General features: G+C 43.1%; 1 protein-coding gene across 1 annotated transcript; it reads left to right on the top strand.

Annotated features, from left to right (window-relative positions):
* The first annotated feature begins 248 nt into the window (after nucleotides 1–248).
* si:dkey-121b10.7 (heparan sulfate glucosamine 3-O-sulfotransferase 6) lies at nucleotides 249–18,838 on the top strand. Its single transcript, XM_047610142.1, has 2 exons — nucleotides 249–1,105; nucleotides 17,211–18,838. The coding sequence occupies exons 1-2, from the start codon at nucleotides 633–635 to the stop codon at nucleotides 17,827–17,829; spliced, it is 1,092 nt and encodes a 363-aa protein (XP_047466098.1). The 5' UTR covers nucleotides 249–632; the 3' UTR covers nucleotides 17,830–18,838.
* The last annotated feature ends 723 nt before the right edge of the window (nucleotides 18,839–19,561 follow it).

Genomic DNA, 19,561 nt, shown 5'->3' with positions numbered 1-19,561 from the left:
TCACTTTACAACCCAGAAATGAATAACCCCTCTTCATCATTTCCCTGCCGTTTTCTCCTCTTCCAGCGCATTTAAATGCAATTAAACTAACGATCATATTCCTCTAAAATTGCTTTCAAAATAATGTGACACGGGCTCGTCTTCAGCATGAGAGAGGGCGCAATGTCAATTATTTTCGCTGTTGTTTTAGCGTGGCACGAGCTGAGGATGGAGGGGGGCGTGTGTTTAATAAACAGGGCGTGGATTTGAGACGAGACGGGTGCTGAGGGTTTTCTATAGAGCCGCTGCCAGGGAGCGAGAGGAGCGCACAGGAGGCGCGGACCGTTGCGCCACAGAAATCTCTGAGCCAGAGTCTTTGCTTGGACTTTGCATAAGTTATAGAAAAAAGAAAAAAAACAACAAGTTACCTTTGATGAGTTTACGAGGAGACAAACGACAAGCAAAGGAGTTAAGGGGAACATGTGGAGCGTTTTGACGCGCGGTGGGCAAGTTTTGCGCCACTTGCTATTGTGGCACAAACGCGGTTTTTGTAAAAGTGCCCTTAATATGAGTAACTGTTAAAGACAGTGGTATGAAGTCACTTGATATGGCATGTTTCCTGCGTTGTGTCCCCGTGCTCAGGATTGCGACCCATGGGATGTAGTAAATGGAGAGCTGCGTTCAACTTTGGACACCTGAAGGTGCAGTCCAAGCTGTCCGTCTTCTTTACCATGATCATTCTTTTCACTTACCTCTTCTACTGCCTCAACGGATACTGCGAGTCCCTACCCAGGCCAGTGTATGACCAACAAAGTCATCTTCACAACAAAATCATCTCAGACGATGGACGAGAAACGGAGCAGCTCGGCGCGTATGACGCGTCCCCGGTCTCGTTTGTCCGTGAACAACTGTCGGACTTGTCGAACAGCGGCGGTCCATCCAACAACATCTCTATAGCTAATAATTTCGGCAGCAAAAAGTTTCCTCAGGCCATCATCATCGGGGTGAAGAAGGGTGGCACTCGGGCTCTGCTGGAGTTCCTGCGCATCCACCCGGACGTGAGAGCCGTGGGCGCCGAGCCGCACTTCTTTGACCGCTTCTACGACAAGGGACTGGAATGGTACAGGTAAAGTCGATTTTCACATTTTTTATATAAGAATTCATGAAATTAAGTTTCAAGACTAATAATGCTCTGGTGAGGGTCAAACTTGCAGTCAGGGGTCATGGGACCCTGAGTAGAAGTTGTACCCGCGACTGTCATTTTAAATACACTTCCCACTTAGGGGTTAGAGTTTAGTGAAGTCTAAATTGATCCTGTGTTATATCTGACGTGTGGAAGGCATTGATTTATATGAATTAATAAACAGAAATAGTGTTGCAAGATTCCTAATACTAATTAATAATAACTGTATTCATAACAGGTCACGCAGGGGAATTGGCCCCTGAAAAACAAAAGGGCCTAAACTCCTCTGCGTCCGCCTGTGTGATTATTTTTCATCGCTTATAAATTTGCTCCGTCATCAGGTTTAGTGCAGCTTGTCTGACCAGTCTGACGGGGTGGAGGCCTGATTAGGAGGATAATGAATCAAATGAACCAGAGCCCATTTTCTGTGTGGACCTACAGACTGAATAGTGCTTTTAGAAATTATTAATAATAACATACAATAAAAACATACTAATAAACAGACCAATAGAATCTGGCCACATACGAAACAAAAGTTGTCTCTAAGAGCCACATATCCCATACTGTGTTTTCTATTTCCTGACTTAGTTCTTCTTATTAGTGCACATGAAGTCTTTTTTTTATTTTTTATTTATTTATTTATTTATTTTTTTTGGTTAACATGCTCTCTAATTCTGGTATGATCCGACCTTCCTTTCCTCTCCTCTCCTCTCCTCTCCTCTCCTCTCCTCTCCTCTCCTCTCCTCTCCTCTCCTCTCCTCTCTTCATTAATATCTCTCAGCACCAATAAGGCGCTCTCCTGATAGCTTCCAAGGATGGCAGTGTATTCAGTCCCCTGCCAATAAATTGCTGTTTATTGAGCTGACACGCTGCCTCCCTAAGTGTCCGTGTTGCTCCCCCGAGAGCCTTTGCCACCACCAGTCCCTGGTCACACAGGGGGGAGGATGGGTTTTTGCGATGTGGCTGAGCCTACATTCAGGTGGCCAGTGTTGACAGAAATTCTCCGTATCTCTCCACACAAATTGCAGTTTTAACCTTAAAAAAAGAAAAGAAGGTAACGTCATGTATAATCACCTCACGCGAAAAGAGGCAGCCAAGGAGGGAGGGAAGAGAAATACTTGCAGAAGCAGAGTGAGGATCTGCCGAGAAAATGACAGTTTGATGAAGAGATGTAGAAATGACAGAGGATGACGTGGAGGTGTGACAGAAAAATGCAATCCGAGAGAAGAATCAATAGAGTGGGGTGACGACTGGACGGCCGAGGTGGAACAGTGCTAAGTGACTTCAGACGCGTTTGGTTTCTTTTAATATATAGGTTGGAGGAAGAGGAAGAGGAAGAGGCTGAGGTTTTCCTGTTGCATGCAAAGAGACACGTGCGTACTTGATGACTAAGCTAACGGTCCTTGAGGTCTGAGTCTAAAAGCTGTACCTGAACCTATAATTACTAAACATAAACCCCTGACGTAGTTTGACATGAGTTTTAATGAGACAGTTGTGAAGCCTGTAAAATAGCGACCAGCTTTCCTAGACAAAAAACTGTCTTTCCGGAGTGAGAAGCATGTTCTAGGTATGCGGTATGTTTCATGTAAAAGTGAAACTGCATAAGACTGACCAGATATATTCTTTTTAGATTCCATCATTAGATTCATGTTAGAGGCTAAAATATATAATACGGATCATAGATGTTTAAATGGCCAACCGAGAGACCTCAGTGTTACTGCGTCAGGAGTACAGACAGTTTTCATCAACTGAAAATGTATATTTATGGGACGAATATACCACATGTGAAGTTAAAGTATATTCATCTGTAGGAATGCTACAGGAGTACAATACAATGTCTTGGGATGTCCTCTCCTGAGATACAAACTGAGGAATTTAGCAGAATGACGGGTTTAACAGAGTTGAGTTGAGTTGAGTGCTATTTTTAACTGGATGACATATGTTGGAATTGCTGAGAAGTTAAGGCATCATTGGATCCAGTCTACTGGTTCAGTGCCGGTCCCTAAATGAACACTGCTGGCTTTTAAAAAAAAATGTAAATGTCAGGATTTTCACCACTGCGAATGATGACAAAGCTGAACAAGATAAAGGGTGAGAAGACCAGCGACCTTCACATGTGACTTTTACTGCTTTCTGTTGATAGCAAACTGACATTACCTTGTACTGTTTTAATGCAGACATGACGTAAAACGCCACTTTTTTCCCCCAACCCTCCTCTTCTTTTCTCTTTTGAAGGTATAATGAAATGTGTGTTTTTGCTCCATCCTAATCTGCTGACAGCTCGTGTCAACACTGTGCGAATTGGACCGGTGTAATGACAGGTCAGGCATTAACACGGACAGCTCAGGGACATGCAAAGGGGCTGAGACGGATTAGGCCCCCGGTTGTAGTTAAACAAGGCCTTATGAAGCATTAGTCAACACCCTGTTCGACCACCCCCTCACCCCGTAGTGCTGGTCCTTGATGAGCGCTTTACTCTTCCTACACCTCCACGTTTTTTGGAACAGTGTGGGGGAAGATCATTGTACCCTGGGGCCATGTAGTCCGCTGGCTTTTGGACAAGCCGTAAGAGTGGTTGGGACTTTTTTACGCGAGACACATAAATGTTTGAAGCCAACACAAGCGACCTGTAGTTCAGTGATTCCCAACCAAGGCTGTGTGTGCTTCTGCAGTTACCAGGGAGCAGGCCTACATGGACACACTGAATTAGCTCAGGAAATATGGGGAAAGAAAATACAAATTGTGATTAATTTTTAAGTAATATCCATGTGTTGAATCAGCTGTACCACCAGAATCAGAGTGAGGTGATTACAGAAGAGAAATCTACGTGGTTAGCAAAAGATAGATGTTTAAAACATTTTTTTTTTCATTGGAGAAATATTAAACAAAACATTTTAGATAAGTGCTTGAACATGAGTAAAAAATAGCCCAATGGAGGCTTAGCTGAGTATTGAAACATAGGAGAACGATAAATGAACAACATCAAAAACCAAATGTTATAGCTAAGTGTTAGCAAAATGGCTGAAAGAAACTTTTAACGGTCAGGTAAAAATAATAGATGACTTATGTGTTTTTTGCATTTGCACAACATCAGACTGAAACATTAGATAAATGTCAGCAAGTAGCTAAAAAAAGCTAGCGGCTGGTTAGCTAAAATTAAGTGATAAACACTGAAAATCGCTCGGCTAATGACAATAGATGAATGCTATAAAAACTGATGAAAGAATATTGGAAAATTGTTTGCTAAAAGTTGGTTAAATAGCTAAAAAATACATGAATGGATTGTTATATAAACAAATGTTTAAAAAAAAGATAGCCTAGCTAATAGTATGCTAATGGAGGAGCAGCATTAGTGGACAGTTGTCATAAGTTAAAGTGGCTGCAGAGATTTATGGTTTATGTGAAAAGTCCTTTTCTTTTTTCGAGGGTCTGAATGAATGATGAATAGACACACTGGTCTTCTTCGCCTCTTCTTCCCGTGCTGTCTACTTTCCCGCTTCCGTGCATCAGAATGTGATCTATTCTCCTAAAAATGATTATTAATTTCATGTAATTACAATCAAAGTGCCCACTGATTCGCATATATCAATTTGAAACAGAACCGTTGCATGTGAAGCCAACAAAACCATGTGAAACAGGCCTGGAAAGTATCACTAAAACATTCATCCTCTGACGGAGCTCCTCATTTCAAAGTGCTGTCTTTGTCTCCATGCTGGGAGAGGGAGACAGAGCGAGCCCTGGCCCCTGCATTCAGCTGGTAACCAAGTAAAACACATGGACATCCTTAAAGGAAGCATTTGGCAAATTGTTTGAGAAAAAAATGCTTATATGTGGAAAAGCCTTGGCTCAGCCATCCGCTGGAAACGATTCTGCGGTTTTGTGGTGGGGAATGAGGCTTCAGACAGCCGTGGTGTGCAAGTGTGTGAGTGTGAGGATGTGCGAGCTCGGATTCATTCATGCTACCTGAAGTCCATTCGCTCTCCCACTCTTCCCGACGTCCCTCCACCTTTTCTTGACACTATAAACATCCCGCAGATATAAATGTCATTCCCGCATATCGATCACCTAAAATAGGTCCTTCCTATTGATCCCCCTCTCCCTGCCTTTATCGCGCTGTTGCGGCAGAAACGAATTAACTTCTGAATATTCAATCTTGTTGACAAGAGGCTGTTCCTCCCGTTCCCAGCTGACATTTATACCCTGCAGTCTGAGTGTTGCAGGAGTGGATTTATTGGCTTGTTCAGGTCACTCAAAGTGTGTAATGTCAAGTCGCTGGACTCGTTCTGGCTCCTGTTAGAGCCTCTCTCTCCTCCTCGGAGTCAGCGCCCTTTTCTTATCGACACTCATTTCTCTTTCCTCGTTGTCTCGAGGAGGAAGTGTACAATTCTGACGAGCTCTGGACGCGCTACCTAGACAAGAATGTCCAGGTTTTATTTCCTGGTCAGACTTGTCTGCCGAACACAAGGGACTCTCTGGTCAGATTCCTCTCTGCTCGCATTCTTGGAAGCTCCATGTTGCCGAGAGTGTTTCTCAGACTGACAACGAGTTTAAGAGAATTGGTAGGTTTTCGGGGAAGAATTTGGGGAAAAAAAAAAAAAATAAGAAATGTATTGAAGAAAGAGGGCTTTGTGCAGTAGACAGGGTTCAGTGCTTTGCGAGTATCTGAAGCTGGATCCGAGTTAGAAGTGAAAAGAACAGAGGGTTATATAAACAGGAGCAACGCCATCCAGCATGTCTGTCAGAGCCCGTACACGCAACACGACTGTGCCATTTACACGTAAAGGGATTTTAATTAGAATGAATGTAACATGTAAATCAAGCTGGAAAAAGCTATTAGGGTTTAATCAGATATGACCAGCTGTTGTGAAAGAGGCACGATTTCTGACTGCTCGTCATTAGATCTTTCCCTTCCCAACATGCCCCGTCTAATCCAGTTCAGAAAAAACACAGAACTAGTCGATGAGAGATGAACAATGAGAGGAAAGTACAAAACTCCCCACATTTCAATCACAGTTACAGAAAGAGAAGTCTGTCATCACCACTGCTGATTTAAAACTCCACTCCACTATTTAGGGTTGTAATCTCACACTGTCAGACTCAGAATGTGTGTTTTAAGTAAAAAAAAAAAAAAAAAAAAAAATTCTAATGGCCCACTGTCAGTTTCCTTCTGCCTGTCCTGAGTGAAAAGAAAGAAAGAAAAAAAAAGACAGAACACATGGCGAGGCTGCGGAAGATCAGGGTGACGGATGAGCTGCCATGTTTAATGTTGGACAGCGTAATAAGGCTTCGCTTCTTCCAGCTTCTTTTCCCGCACATCATTTCCCTTTACATCCACCCAGCCCCTCGCTTTCTTCCTCTTCTTTGATTCGTCTCATTAGCCTCATGCTTTTGATGAGCGTGTCTGCAGTAAATAGGGGAACGCGAGGGGGAAACAATGAAAAAGTGTGCAGCCCGGGCCCATATATCATATTTCACGTGTGACTGGGCCACACGGCTGAGTCATAACACGGGAAAATGACAGAGGTGTAAAAGAAGAAATGAAATTGATGACACAATAACTGATTCACGGTAAAAAACATTCGACTGAGCGCGGCCGTGGCGGAAAGCACGGTCTTGTACTTTTTATACTTTGTGCTTTTTACTCCAAAACCCTCATGGAAAAGTATGAATACATTTATTACTATGGAAGAGGTTTTAATACTGAGTGTAAAACCTTTAAAATCAATAAAGGTTCTCGGTCATCCAGGTGTATCAAAAAAAAAATAAATAAAATGGAACCAGGGCAGAGATGTTCCCTGAACTGAAGAAGCCAATTGGGCGAATGGAGATAGGTTTCTTTTTTTTTTGTTTTGTTTTTTTTGGATTTAAAACAAAAATGAAATAGTGATCCCTATTAGTTCTTCTACCACCTGGTAACAAAATGAAATTTCTTAATTGTAGCAAAGCCAGATGTTGTAATCTTAATATAAGATTCAAAATGCAATAAAATGCTTCTGTTACATATCATAACTGAAAACATGTGAAAGTAGCTGGTAAACGCTTAGGAGGACAGAGGATTTGGAAAAATAAGAAATGGGATGAAGGAGTGCAAACGGATGTAAAGCTGGATATAAGCATTGAACTTATTTCGGCTTCTGTAATCATTCCCAGGGAGAAAATTCCCAGTCAACAGTTGGTGCAAACGTGTTACTACTTGAAAGCAGCAGGCTGACAAATAAAGTGGGTTTCCTACAAATTAAGTTCAAGTCTTTTAGGTGCAAACTCTCCTTTTTTTACGAGGGTTTACCTGCTGTTTAAAAGATTAAACTGGAAAAAATATATATATACAGCATATCAATGGGGAAATGTGTAACTGACAGACATTGACATTAACTCCTATCACATATACATTTCTACAGACAGGAATTTAAGTGTCTTTTTTACTCCCCTCTTGACTCTTCCTATAGTATCTCTCCCCCCGCTCACTCATAGCTTCTGCTATTTGGTTTTGTTGAGCCAGATCCAACCATCCACACCCAGTTTCCCATCACTGGTGAGTCTGGAGAGGCAGGTAATTAAAGGCTGTTTGTGTGTGGCCGTTGACTTCTCACTAGTGTCCATCTCTGTTTAATGTCTGACAGCCTGATAGGGTTGGGGTGGGGGTAGGGGGCTGGTGGTGGTGGGGGGTGGGGGGGGTCATGAGAGCCCGCAGCAGAAAAAACACACCTTCCTTTGTCTGCTATAAAACCTTTGTGGAAAACTCCCATCGGTTTGACTTCAACTTAAATAACCGGTCGATTGCCGCCGATGTCTGTGCTGCTTTTGACAGGAAATTAGGTTAATTATGACTGAAAGTCTGGCACAGAGAACGCAACCTGAAGACAGGGAAAACATCAAACAAGACACGTTGATGGGCGGAAATCTGGAAACCAACACCAGCTCTCGCTTCATGTTCATCCAAACTCTACTCCGTCCTGTATGTTTGATGTGTGTGTGTGTGTGTGTGTGTGTGTTAAAGTCCACCCTGAAGAGCTTGATAGATGGCACTAATAGCGGGCCGCTGAACGGACTGTTTCCAGTGGTAAATCCCGGACCTCTGCCAGCACCGATTTCCGTTTTTATCCTTGAGACAGTGCTAACAATGAGCTGAGAAACCACAAGGATGTAGGTTTAATGTGTTCGTTTGGAGATGGGACGGTATTGGGAGTTCTTATTGGCCGGGGTCCTGGGAGTTGCCAGGCGAGCAGGAGTCCATATTGAGTCAATTACAGTGCTGCTGAGGTGTGTTTGTTCCACATGTGTCTGTAGTCGCTCAGAGCTGTTTAATTAGTGGAACCGTGTTTGTGTTCTCTGTCGGCTGAGCAAAGTCAAAGAGGAGGGTAAACATTACAGCATGTCCATGTTGTCACACGTTTAAACTTTAACCGGACCGACTGTAATAAAGGGCAGCGTAACTGCAGGTTAAAATCTGTCTATCTATCTATCTATCTATCTATCTATCTATCTATTGGTGATTTGTATATAATATAGTAGGCAATCTTAATATAATTGGATCATTATTACTTTTATTTTATAATACTGACATGTACGTATTTAAATATATTCAAATTAGTTTAAAAACGCATGAATATGAATGGGTGCTCTAATATGACATTATTTGTTCTCAAATAATATATTTTTAATTGCAAACACAATTTTCCAATAAAAAAAAGCCTCTACACCTTTACAGAAATCAAGCCGGTCTATTGCCAAATACATTCAGTTTGATTTAATAGAAATCAAGAAAAAGTGGAAATATTCATATTTGGGATGAATGAATGATCACGCCACCTTACTACTAGCCTAAATATGTAACCACGGACATCATGACATCACTGGGGTTAGGATGCAGGAAGTGTCCGTCTGCAGTCTGTCCCGTCTCACCACCCATTCTATCCGTCCATCCCTCCCTCCATCCTGTGTCCAGGAGATCGGATGAAGGCAGGGTGGGACCCCTGAGGCCCCAGGGCTGCCCGCAGATAAAGCCACACAAGTAGGCCACTGTGGGCCCAGCAGGAACACAACTGCAGATTTTCCCATTTGATAAGTGAGGAGGGGTGGGAGCAATCAGTGGAAGCGACACACGCACACACTTCCACTCACTCATATGAGCACATACAGGACAAATACATTCAGACACACATGAGAGACCTTATTTCTGGGATCTGCCATTACAACCGGTTGTGCTATCAGACAGATATAATCACAACATCCTTTCTTCCTGTTGTTCGTCCTCTCTTTCTTTTTCCTCCGGTGATTTATGTCTTTCCTTTTATTTGTTAGCTTGTTGGTGAACATGATGCTTTGCTTCTTTGTTACCTGTAATATATATATATGTGTAACAAAGGAGACTAGCCTGTCTTGTGCTTCAAGTGATAAACAAGGTGAAAAGACTTGCTAGCACAGGCGCTATCATTAGCTCATTGCTGTTGACCAGCATTCTTTCGCTCGGTATTAAACAGTCAGAGTGCTATGTAATCATCCATATCCGCTCCTCTCGACCCCCTTTTTGTGCCAGGCCAGTATTACTAATTTGTTTGTATTATTCTGTTTCTTCCTGTTTATTCCAATTTGTTAGTCATGAGTTGACGTGTAACGATACACTTGCACAAGAACAAATATGTGTGTCGCATAAATGCCAGTGAGACCAGAAAGAGGCCGGCACGACTTAGTGCACCCTGGGTAATGCAGTTCAAAAGCCATTATAATCAAAAGGAGAGGGTGCAGACTGCTTGTGGGAACTTGTGGAATAACAGAAAAGTCCCAGTATGCCGGAGGGTATAATTTGGAATTGATGGTACTGTGTACTGGAGCATACCAGCCTACTTAAAGCACTGGATATGCATGTTAATTAGTCAGCTAATGCTATACATGTTAATTGGTGAGCTTTTAAACTGCTCATATGCTAATTTTGCTTCCTCAAGGTAGCTGTTGCAACCTATTTACAGTGTTTATGCTAAGCTAACTGCCCGCTAACTGTTGCTACTCAGAGTGAATTGTTATATTCTCCAAAATGTCAAAATATTTCTACTAAACTAATTACATAAGTCTGCAGCTCAGTACCAAACAGCTCTTTGTTGCTAGCATAGAGGGATGCTAACGGTATCTTTGGTGCTCGCGACCAGCTTTCTCTTGCTTATTAGACCGTCAGAGAGCTATGTGGTGTGACAGGAAAGGTTGGATCACTCCATTTACAGTACATGTTAGTTAATGAGTTGTGTATTCTTTGATTATGAAAGAGTATTGAATTACAGCCTCTGAGGCAGTCTTTCAAAAACCTTTAATTACACAAACACTGCTAATATGCTAATTATGCTAATTTTGCTTCCTTTTTGCTTCAATCTATTTCCAGTCTTTATGCTAAGCTAACATATGAACGAAGAGGCATATTTTCCAAAATGTTTCCAAAAGTTATTTCTATTAATCTAAATGGCATCTGGCTGTAGTTCAGCACAAAACATACTAGTCTGTTTTCAAGCTAACACTACACTCTTCCTCTGTCATTAGGGCCGCCCCTGGTTTCTCAGGGGAAACTCTGACTGACCACTTCTCACTCGCCCGCCGCTCTCAGGCCTTGGGATGTGTCTATTAAGTGTTACGCCTCTATTTTTCCCTTCAGCTAGACGCATTCTTCAGCTCTTTTCCTACCGACCTACCCCAGTGATGCAAACCTCCGCGGTGAAAATAATCGTCACCACCCCGGTGCGTCAGCCAGGCAGCAGCCTTCGGAGTGTGTAATAGTCCGCCACACACACGCTGAAGCAAAATACAGTAACATGAGCTCCGAGCGCTATAGATTTATGTCATGCAGATACAGTGTAAGAGGCTTGTGCCAACGTTTGCTGTAGGGCAGGGCATTTGCAGGTCTTGTGAGGTATTAAAAACCCACAATCCAAGTCGATCAAAAAGGCTTAGAAAGTTATACAGAGGGCCCCTTTTTTTTCCTCATGCAGGGAGCAGCCTGGGAGCCTATTGTCTCCTAATGTGCAAGTGTCAGTTTTAATTGCTCCATCAGTTTCTCGCAGGGTATGTGGTTCCAGGTACCATTAATTACTTATACTAGTAGGAATAATTATTGCGTCCAGCCAGCACTAACAAAACTACATTATTATTGCGTATTCTTTGATTATGAAAAAGTATTAAATTACATCTCTGAGGCAGTCTTTCAAAAACTTTAATTACGCAAACACTGCTGAAACAATTTAGACGTTAACTTCTTCCTAAAACTGCCAGACATATACTTTTTTTTCTTCCTCTTTACAGGAAGTCTCTGAAACCTCCACACAAAAACTCAGAAGCAATTGCTCAAAATTGATTAAGCATTTAACGTAATGTTGGCAGCGGGACAACCAGAAATGTCAATACCTGCAGAGAGAAGGAACAAGTGTTCAGTATTTCTACATGGGATATTAAACATTAATAAAATGCCAAAAAAATGGACAAAGTCATTATCTAACTAATGCAGTGGTCCGTCTCCAGCCAACACAAAGAGAAGCCCTGCTTTACCTCCTCTTTTATTGAGAGTCCCGTTGACTTCTAATCAGCCCACAGAAACTCCTCGGCCCTGTATTTGCCAGCAGTAATGACAAACCTCTCCCTCCACGCAGCAGCTTTTGCCGGCCTTTGAACCCACACAGGCAAACTGTATCTGTCTTCATACGCTGTGGCTCGAGGATGTCAGTGTGTTTTAAAATTCCTCCACACGTGTCAAATACGCTCATAACATTTTCACTTTGAAGCATACGGCGAGGGCCAAGTGGAGGCTTTGAAGTCGTAAGAGAAAAGATCAGGAGTCAGTCAGGAAAGTGGAGAAGGGAGAAGAGGAGGTGAGCCAAAGAGAAATGGTGGGATCGGGAGAGGAAGCGAAACATGTAGGGGAGAGAAATCTGCCCACGATGACATGTTGCATTTACATGATCCCCGTGATCCCCGGTGGTCTCACTCCCTGAATCACAACCATGTGCCGCTGACCTTAAGGGTGGAAGAGTCCATTTCCGTGCGGTGCCGGCTGGTGGGGATTAAGAGGGTCCGTGGGTCTGGCCTCAGGCCCAGCAGAGCCGGTACGGATCACAGCTTTAAGAGCCCCGAATCCCGGGACCAGAGGGAAACTTCCTAACCCAAGAAACACTTCCCTCATCTCCGCCGCACACACACGCACACACACACACATACACGCAAGCGCCTGCACAAACTAAGAACTTCATTGCTCCCAGATGTGGGAGTCCATCCTGTGGAGGGCATTTTCGGATAGTTACTTTATGCACATGTGCGCGTTGTGTTTACGCGTGTGTCAGAGGAGACGGCGGAGAGAGTAAGGCGGGCTGTGCGCAGGCAGAAATGAAAAGAGCTGCTGGATGTGCTTCCCACTGGAAAAGTGCTAATAGGTGTTTATAGTGCCTGCAGGTGTCATTTCTACAGTAAAAGGTTAAACAGCTCCAGATAGAGAGCCGCAAAACACAGACACGCCGAAGCTGATTTGAGGAAATGGTTTTCAAGCTGCAAGAAAAACAAAAGAAGGGAAAAGAAACTGTCTCTTTTTGAGCTGGTTTCTATTAAACAGTTGAGATCATTTGCTCTTAATAGTATACGTTTCTGAATTTGAAGAACATACAGAAGTGGCGTAAGGATTTACTCTGCAAGTGAGTGTATTTTTGAGCCTTGACAAAGTTAGGAAGCAGGTTTTAACTGGGAAGTTAACAAAAAAGTTAGGTAAACTGAATTGAACGTGAAAAAAAAACCTGTGAAACGCCAAAACACACAGACCTCATAGTGGCAACTTGATTGTAACCAGACGGCCAGATGCTGCCTTCGTATTGGCTCAGTCCATACGTACATGCCCCTCTCCAGGTATCGCCGTGTCCTGAAAACCGAGTTGACGAGTTGTGACATGTTTGCTGAACCCTTCTTTGTATCTCATAATATGCCTGAGTGCCTGAGAAAGGTGCTATTCCCTAGGTCTTAATTAAGACACGCACTCGTTAGCTTTCTAAATTGCGAGTCCCTGCGGCTTCTGGACGCGCTGATATTCTGACAACGGCTGACGTTGCCACGTCAACTATTTTTTTACCCTCATGTCATAATCATAAGCACACGAGTTCCACTTGAAGGAAGCTCAAGTGCTGTTCCGCTAAGCTAGGCTACGCACTGCGAGCGCTGGGTTTCTTTTCACCGTTTGATTTAACAATACTGAACAAGTCAGGTCGTTAAAGTTCATACGTTCTGATTTACACGTGGCAGCTCGTGGTAGGTAGAGCTACTAAACACATTTACAGTTTGCTGGAGCTGTTGCCGTGTCACCACTAGGCATCCTAAACTTGATATACAGTGGCTGTCTCTGAGAGACAGCGAAACCAGATTTCACCAGGACAGAATGGCATTGCGGCTTGGCTTCGCGTCTAGCTCCATTTCGCAAATTCTGCACAGTGCTCTCATGGAAAATACACATTTCATGCAGAATAATCACATTTTGTGTTGTAAAAATGTCAGATTAAGATTCAGGTATTAACTCAGTTTTGCCCCAACTGGGCTCGTAGAGCAGGGGTGGAAAAATGCGAGCCCCCGTAATGTGTCTGTCTACCACCCTCACATTAAGAAGCTCTTCTCCTGCCTTTTGAGGTCAGCGCACTCCGCTCGCTCATGTGTACTCATTTTCTAGTGATAAACAGTAGCCTATGAGGCTGCAGTCCCTTAAACAGGCCCTAATAAACCTCAGCCCACCCACACAGGCTGCAGCTCGATGCGAGTCGGCTTTTTGGTGCGTATGTGTGTGCGTATCTACAAGGGAGAGAGAGTGAGAGAGAGAGAGAGGGCCTGGACGCATTTGTGTGCACAGATAAACGCACATCTGCGTACTTTCAAAAGCAACCACATTCCTCCTCCAGATGCTAATAAAGGTGTGATGAAAACAAACATCGGGTCGCTAGGTTTCTCTAAACTCTTTGGCAGCGTAACTCAAACAAAAGTGCTATCAGACTCAAAGAACAAATGTTTTTTTTTTATCTTTATGAGAGCTAAGGTAGATTAGGCGCTTCTGAACGGTGACTCAAGTTTAATGGGTGAATTTGGTGCCTTGTTGAGCTGCTGTGGTTTTCACTCCTCTCCTTGCTCTTCTGTTTCCCCCGCTGTAACCCCTCCACTCCGAGCTCCCCTTTGTCCCCCCCCCACCACCCTGATCACCGCTGTGTGGCCTCCTCCTGGGCTTTTTGTTGTAGTCGGTCTGTTCTGGGATTACAGACTAGTGGTCCAAAATGTAAACAAGATGTCAATGGAAGCCCTTCTAAGCCTACAATGGGACGCCATGGCTTCCATTAGTCTAACTGCATGAAATTAAACATCCTTTCAGTGCTATGGACGCTCTCACGAAACGCCAAACAACCCGAACACGCTGGCACATCAGCTGCCTGTCAGCGAGCGAAGGTCTGTCTGCTACACCTTGCTGCAACGTTTTGACGTTTCTTTCTTTGTATCCTTTCAGATATGAAACGCAGATTATGCTCATTTAGGGGTTTCCATGTTCCAGCTGTCAGGAAAGAAATTAATGGCACGAGAAGTCAACTCCTGTAATAGTAATATTAAGCGGCCTAACTGCATCGCAACCAAAAATATGTTAATTAAAGGATGCAACTCGGCTTTTTTCTCTCCACTGGAAATACTTAATTGCTCACGCATGTTCTCCTCCGGATTTTTCAGAGCCACTCTGGGAAATGTAGGAAGCACAGGTACTGTGGACAAGGCAGGTTGTCAAGAAAAGTGGAAGCCCAAAACAACACAACCACAAAATACCTCACAGATGGATGACATATATCCAAGGGTGGAATTTCCTCTCAGGGGCAGAGTTATTAAACTTTCCTCGGTTCCAAACGAGACATTTAGCTTCTTTTTTTTTTTCTGGGACCCAGATCCATAAAAGCTCCACTACCACTCACATCATCTGGTGACCAAAATTTGAGCCCGTGACCCCGAGGCTCAGAAACCTGGCAACAGATTTTGTAGTTTACGCTCTGGCTTTCGTTCATCGCAATATATCGAGGGGAGAAAAAAAAACAAATGTTTTTCTTAACTATTCTCCGCTTTCGCGCAGCTCCGTTTTGCTCTGTAAAGCGATTCGGAGACTTCTTATGAATACCATAAGTTGTGTATTTGGTGTTACCCTCATAGCTTCATGCCAGGGGACATGCCGGACTTGGAGCCGAGTGTGTGTGTTGGATCAAAGAGACAGAGAGAGAGGAATGGAGTCGGCTCCATCGCCACACACCAGAGCCCCATAAGCCCTTCACTTAGAGACCAACCACGAAGACGCCGACCCAACCAGCTCCACATGCCTGCTGAGCAGGGGAAGGGGAAGCATGGAAATTAGCTGAGGGATCTCTCACAGTGGCAACGCCGCTGAGATTTCTGCCATGCAGACTGGGCCTGTGATTTGAATCTCCTCTCAACCAGAGGAGCGGTATTTTGTGTTGTGTTTTTACAGGGCAGGAAAATTGGCAGAATATTTTTCACTACGGAGGTCATTAGATTCCATTTTAGCGTTACGGTAGCATTTGAATGAGGTAAACGACACGAGACAAATAGGTTTTCCTTCCCCTCCCATTTCCCCCGATTTATGCACGATCTGCCCTGGCACGTTACGAGGGCTCTCAAAGGCAGGCTTCGGTCAGGGTTGGTTTGTTGAACTTCTTGAGGCACTACGCTACATCCTCTCCGTCTCTGAGTCATCTAAGTAGGGGTAAAGATCAAGAAGAAGAGGGCAAAGTGTGCCTAGAATACCTCGAGCACTGATGATAATAACAAGCAGAGGGCCAAAAGCAATAACCAGGCTTGGGCCAGAACACATGGTATTCCATGTCATAGGATACGTCCGCCGTGTGTTTTCTGTGGGCATCACTGATTAGGCTATTGCACCCAAAATATCCAAAAGAAGATTCTATGAACAAAACCCAAGACCACAGCTTTTTTTTTTTTTTTTTTTTTTTGGTGATGGTGGTAGTGGGAAGGATCTGTTGGTTATGAAATGTAACAGGTGACACGTTCAGTATTTGAGGTCAGTGTTGACGTTCCTACAGCAAGACGAGGATTAGCTTGACAGTCACACAGGCTGCAGACTTTCTAAATCGCCTTATTCCGAGGAGTCATCTCACTGTGTTTTCTTCCCTTCCCTTCACACTTCATTTTTTAATCAAATGTCAGCAGTGGGCTTATCTCATCATCACAGTTGTATTCCATTTAGCGGTTTCTGGGTTTGGTTGCTGTGCATGCTGACTTAGTGTCATGGTGCCACAGTCCCAAAATGTGAAAAACCAAAAAGGTCTAAGAACTAAGTGAATACAATATTTTTTTTGATCATACTGGTGGCAAAAACACAAAGATAATACTGTATGCAAGATTTGTGCACTTGTTTTATATAGAATGGCACAATACTTAATGTAAGGGATGGAGCGGTGGAGATGTACCTAGGCTGTACCAAAAGACTAAAAATGGACCTCCTGACTTATTTCAATTAACTGGCCCAACACTATTTTCATTGTGAGAGTAGAATAAGGGGAAAATATATAGCAGCCGGGGCAGTAATCCAATGCTGCTGTACAAATAGTGGTATGACAGCTATGTGACTGTTATTTCAGTCTAGCGGGAGACTTTCTCAGCATCAAGGAACACTGTGAGGAACGGTTATGAGACTGTTTAGAGGAGGAGGCAGCGGACGAGAGGAAATTACTTTTCTGAGGTTAATATAGCCTTGCGGTTTTCCTACAGTAGCCGCTCAAAAACTCTCTCCCGGTTTGGTCACTCCGTCAATGCCAGCAGCTAATGTCATGTTTATCTCCCTCTAATCACAGATTTAGCCCTCTAATTACAAAGTAAAATTGAGTCAGTTGAGGCATCAACAGAGGAATGCACTGAGAATATTAAGGGAATGTATGAGTCTTTCTAAGATACACTCTAGATTATATTTCTTTAACATAAAGCGCACGTCGGCATTTGGTATACTGGAATATTTGGAGTATTAATATCAGTTTCTGTTTTCTTCGTTTAGGAACCTGATGCCTCGGACTCTGGAGGGTCAGATCACCATGGAGAAGACCCCGAGTTACTTCATCACCAAAGAAGCCCCTCGCCGTGTCTTCTCCATGAGTCGTCACACCAAGCTCATCGTGGTGGTGCGAGACCCTGTGACCCGGGCTGTTTCTGATTACACACAGACTCTGTCCAAATCTCCAGGGCTCCCATCCTTCCAGAACCTGGCCTTCCGCAACGCCAGCACGGGCCTCATTGACACGACTTGGAGCGCCGTGCGCATCGGCATCTACGCCAAGCATCTAGAGAACTGGCTGCGGTACTTCCCACTCTCACGGTTTCTCTTCGTTAGCGGGGAACGCCTCGTCACGGACCCGGCGGGCGAGATGGGCCGCGTTCAGGACTTTCTGGGGCTCAAACGCGTGGTCACAGATAAGCACTTCTACTTCAACCAGACCAAAGGTTTCCCCTGCCTAAAGAAGCCCGAGGGGAGCAGCAGGCCGCGCTGCCTGGGGAAGTCGAAGGGCAGGCCCCATCCCCAGATACCCTCTGAGGTACTGCTCAGGCTAAGAGACTTCTACAAACCTTTCAATCTCAAGTTCTACCAAATGACTGGCCACAATTTTGGCTGGGACTGAACAGCTATGCACCAAAGCTCTTTAACTATTCAACTCTCAGTACCAGTCTTATTTGACCAAGAACCAAGCCCAGAAAGGGATATCATTTGTCACATTGTGTGTCACCAAACCTTCTACTGTGCAAAATATGTCTTTCCTACATTTCTGTGATAACTCAATGCCAACACATACCGGAGAACTGCCTTCTGCTAGGTTTACAGCCACGCTAACCATGTTTGAGAGAACTTCATCCCTTGAGATTTTTCAATAAGTGCTTGTTTGTGTGTTAATGCAGCTACAGAAGAAGAGCAAGAAAAGCACAAACCAGACTAAAGCACACTACTTATTTGTGTAAAACTGGAACATATAGCTCCTTTTCTGTTTGAGGAACCCAGTGCATACCAAAGTTAAATGTGGCTAAATCGTAACAAGTCTTAGCCTTAGATAGGCAAAGGAACAACAAACCAAACCACAGCAAGGAAAGAAGAAAAAGGTTTTGAATTACGCACAATGGCTCTATCCCAATAGATGTTTGTGATGATCTTACAGAATCAAAATGGCATCGTTTGGTTCACATATGGATGAATTAAATGTTTATACGGTGTATGCTTTTTCCTATTTTTCGGTAGCTATTTCGTCATTTCAGTGGAAGCTCCCGTTCTGGACTGTCATTATTTTTTTATATATATCTTAAAGCTGTGGCAACAATGGGATACCTGGTACTGGTGAAAAAAGGTACCATAAATGTAAAACATAGTCCACTACACGCTGTAAATGTGCTGTTATTTATGTCACCTAAGTGATGCTCGCATATTTACCGACCTGAAAAGAACATTAACTACTCGTAAGCCTGTGATTTTATTTCATTTATTTCACACTCAACTCTACAAATGGTACTTACAAAACAAATGTGTATTTCCGAAGGCCTAATTTATAAGAAAACAAACTGTTGTTGAGATGTTTGCTCTGAGACTTTTGTATTTGATATTCCATTGGAAATTCTGATTAAATCTTTTATTCTGATACACGCTTTGGGGTTATTGGTATTGTTTTTCTTTTTCCGCTGCATTTACGAGAAGTCATCCTCTCTCTATTCATCTTGAACGAGGCACACAATAGGAACACAATATACTGTACATCTGCCGGGCAGATTATTTTTCTTTTCTTTTCTGGAAGAGACCCATCAGACACAGGATAATTACAAAAGAAAATGTTATCAATCCCTATTGTGTGTTATTTCAAAGGAGGGCTTACGATTAAATAAACATTTATTTACAGCAGATGCTGTTGTGTTTGTTTAAGTTTTACGTATTCGTCAAATGAAGTGCTGAGCTTGTGAAAACGTTGGATAAATTAAAGACATTTCTTTAATCTGGCATTCTGTAGGAAAACCTCTAGGATTTATCTCCCACAGTCTAATCCAAATTAGCTCACACTATCAGATTCGCTTAACAAAATTAAAACCTGTGTTTTTCAGTTATGTCAGTGGGATTTTTAATACAATGTCCTATTTCTGGAACAGATGCCGCACTCAAATAGTGTTTACCGTGTTCTCACGTAAACTCCCTTGTGATATTCACAATCTGGAAGTGGATTTATTTTTTATTATTATTTATTTATTTTTTAATATGTTCAACGATGTTGAGTCATATACACAACTTTCCATGTCATAACCATGAGCTCAGCAGCTATATTTGAAGGCAGCAAAGAAACTGCAAGTTTTGGTTTTACATCAAGAGTTAGCTTAGATGAG

Source organism: Mugil cephalus, chromosome 16, assembly GCF_022458985.1.
Source record: "Mugil cephalus isolate CIBA_MC_2020 chromosome 16, CIBA_Mcephalus_1.1, whole genome shotgun sequence".
Taxonomy (NCBI): Eukaryota; Metazoa; Chordata; class Actinopteri; order Mugiliformes; family Mugilidae; genus Mugil; species Mugil cephalus.
This window is presented reverse-complemented; position numbering and strand designations above follow the sequence as displayed.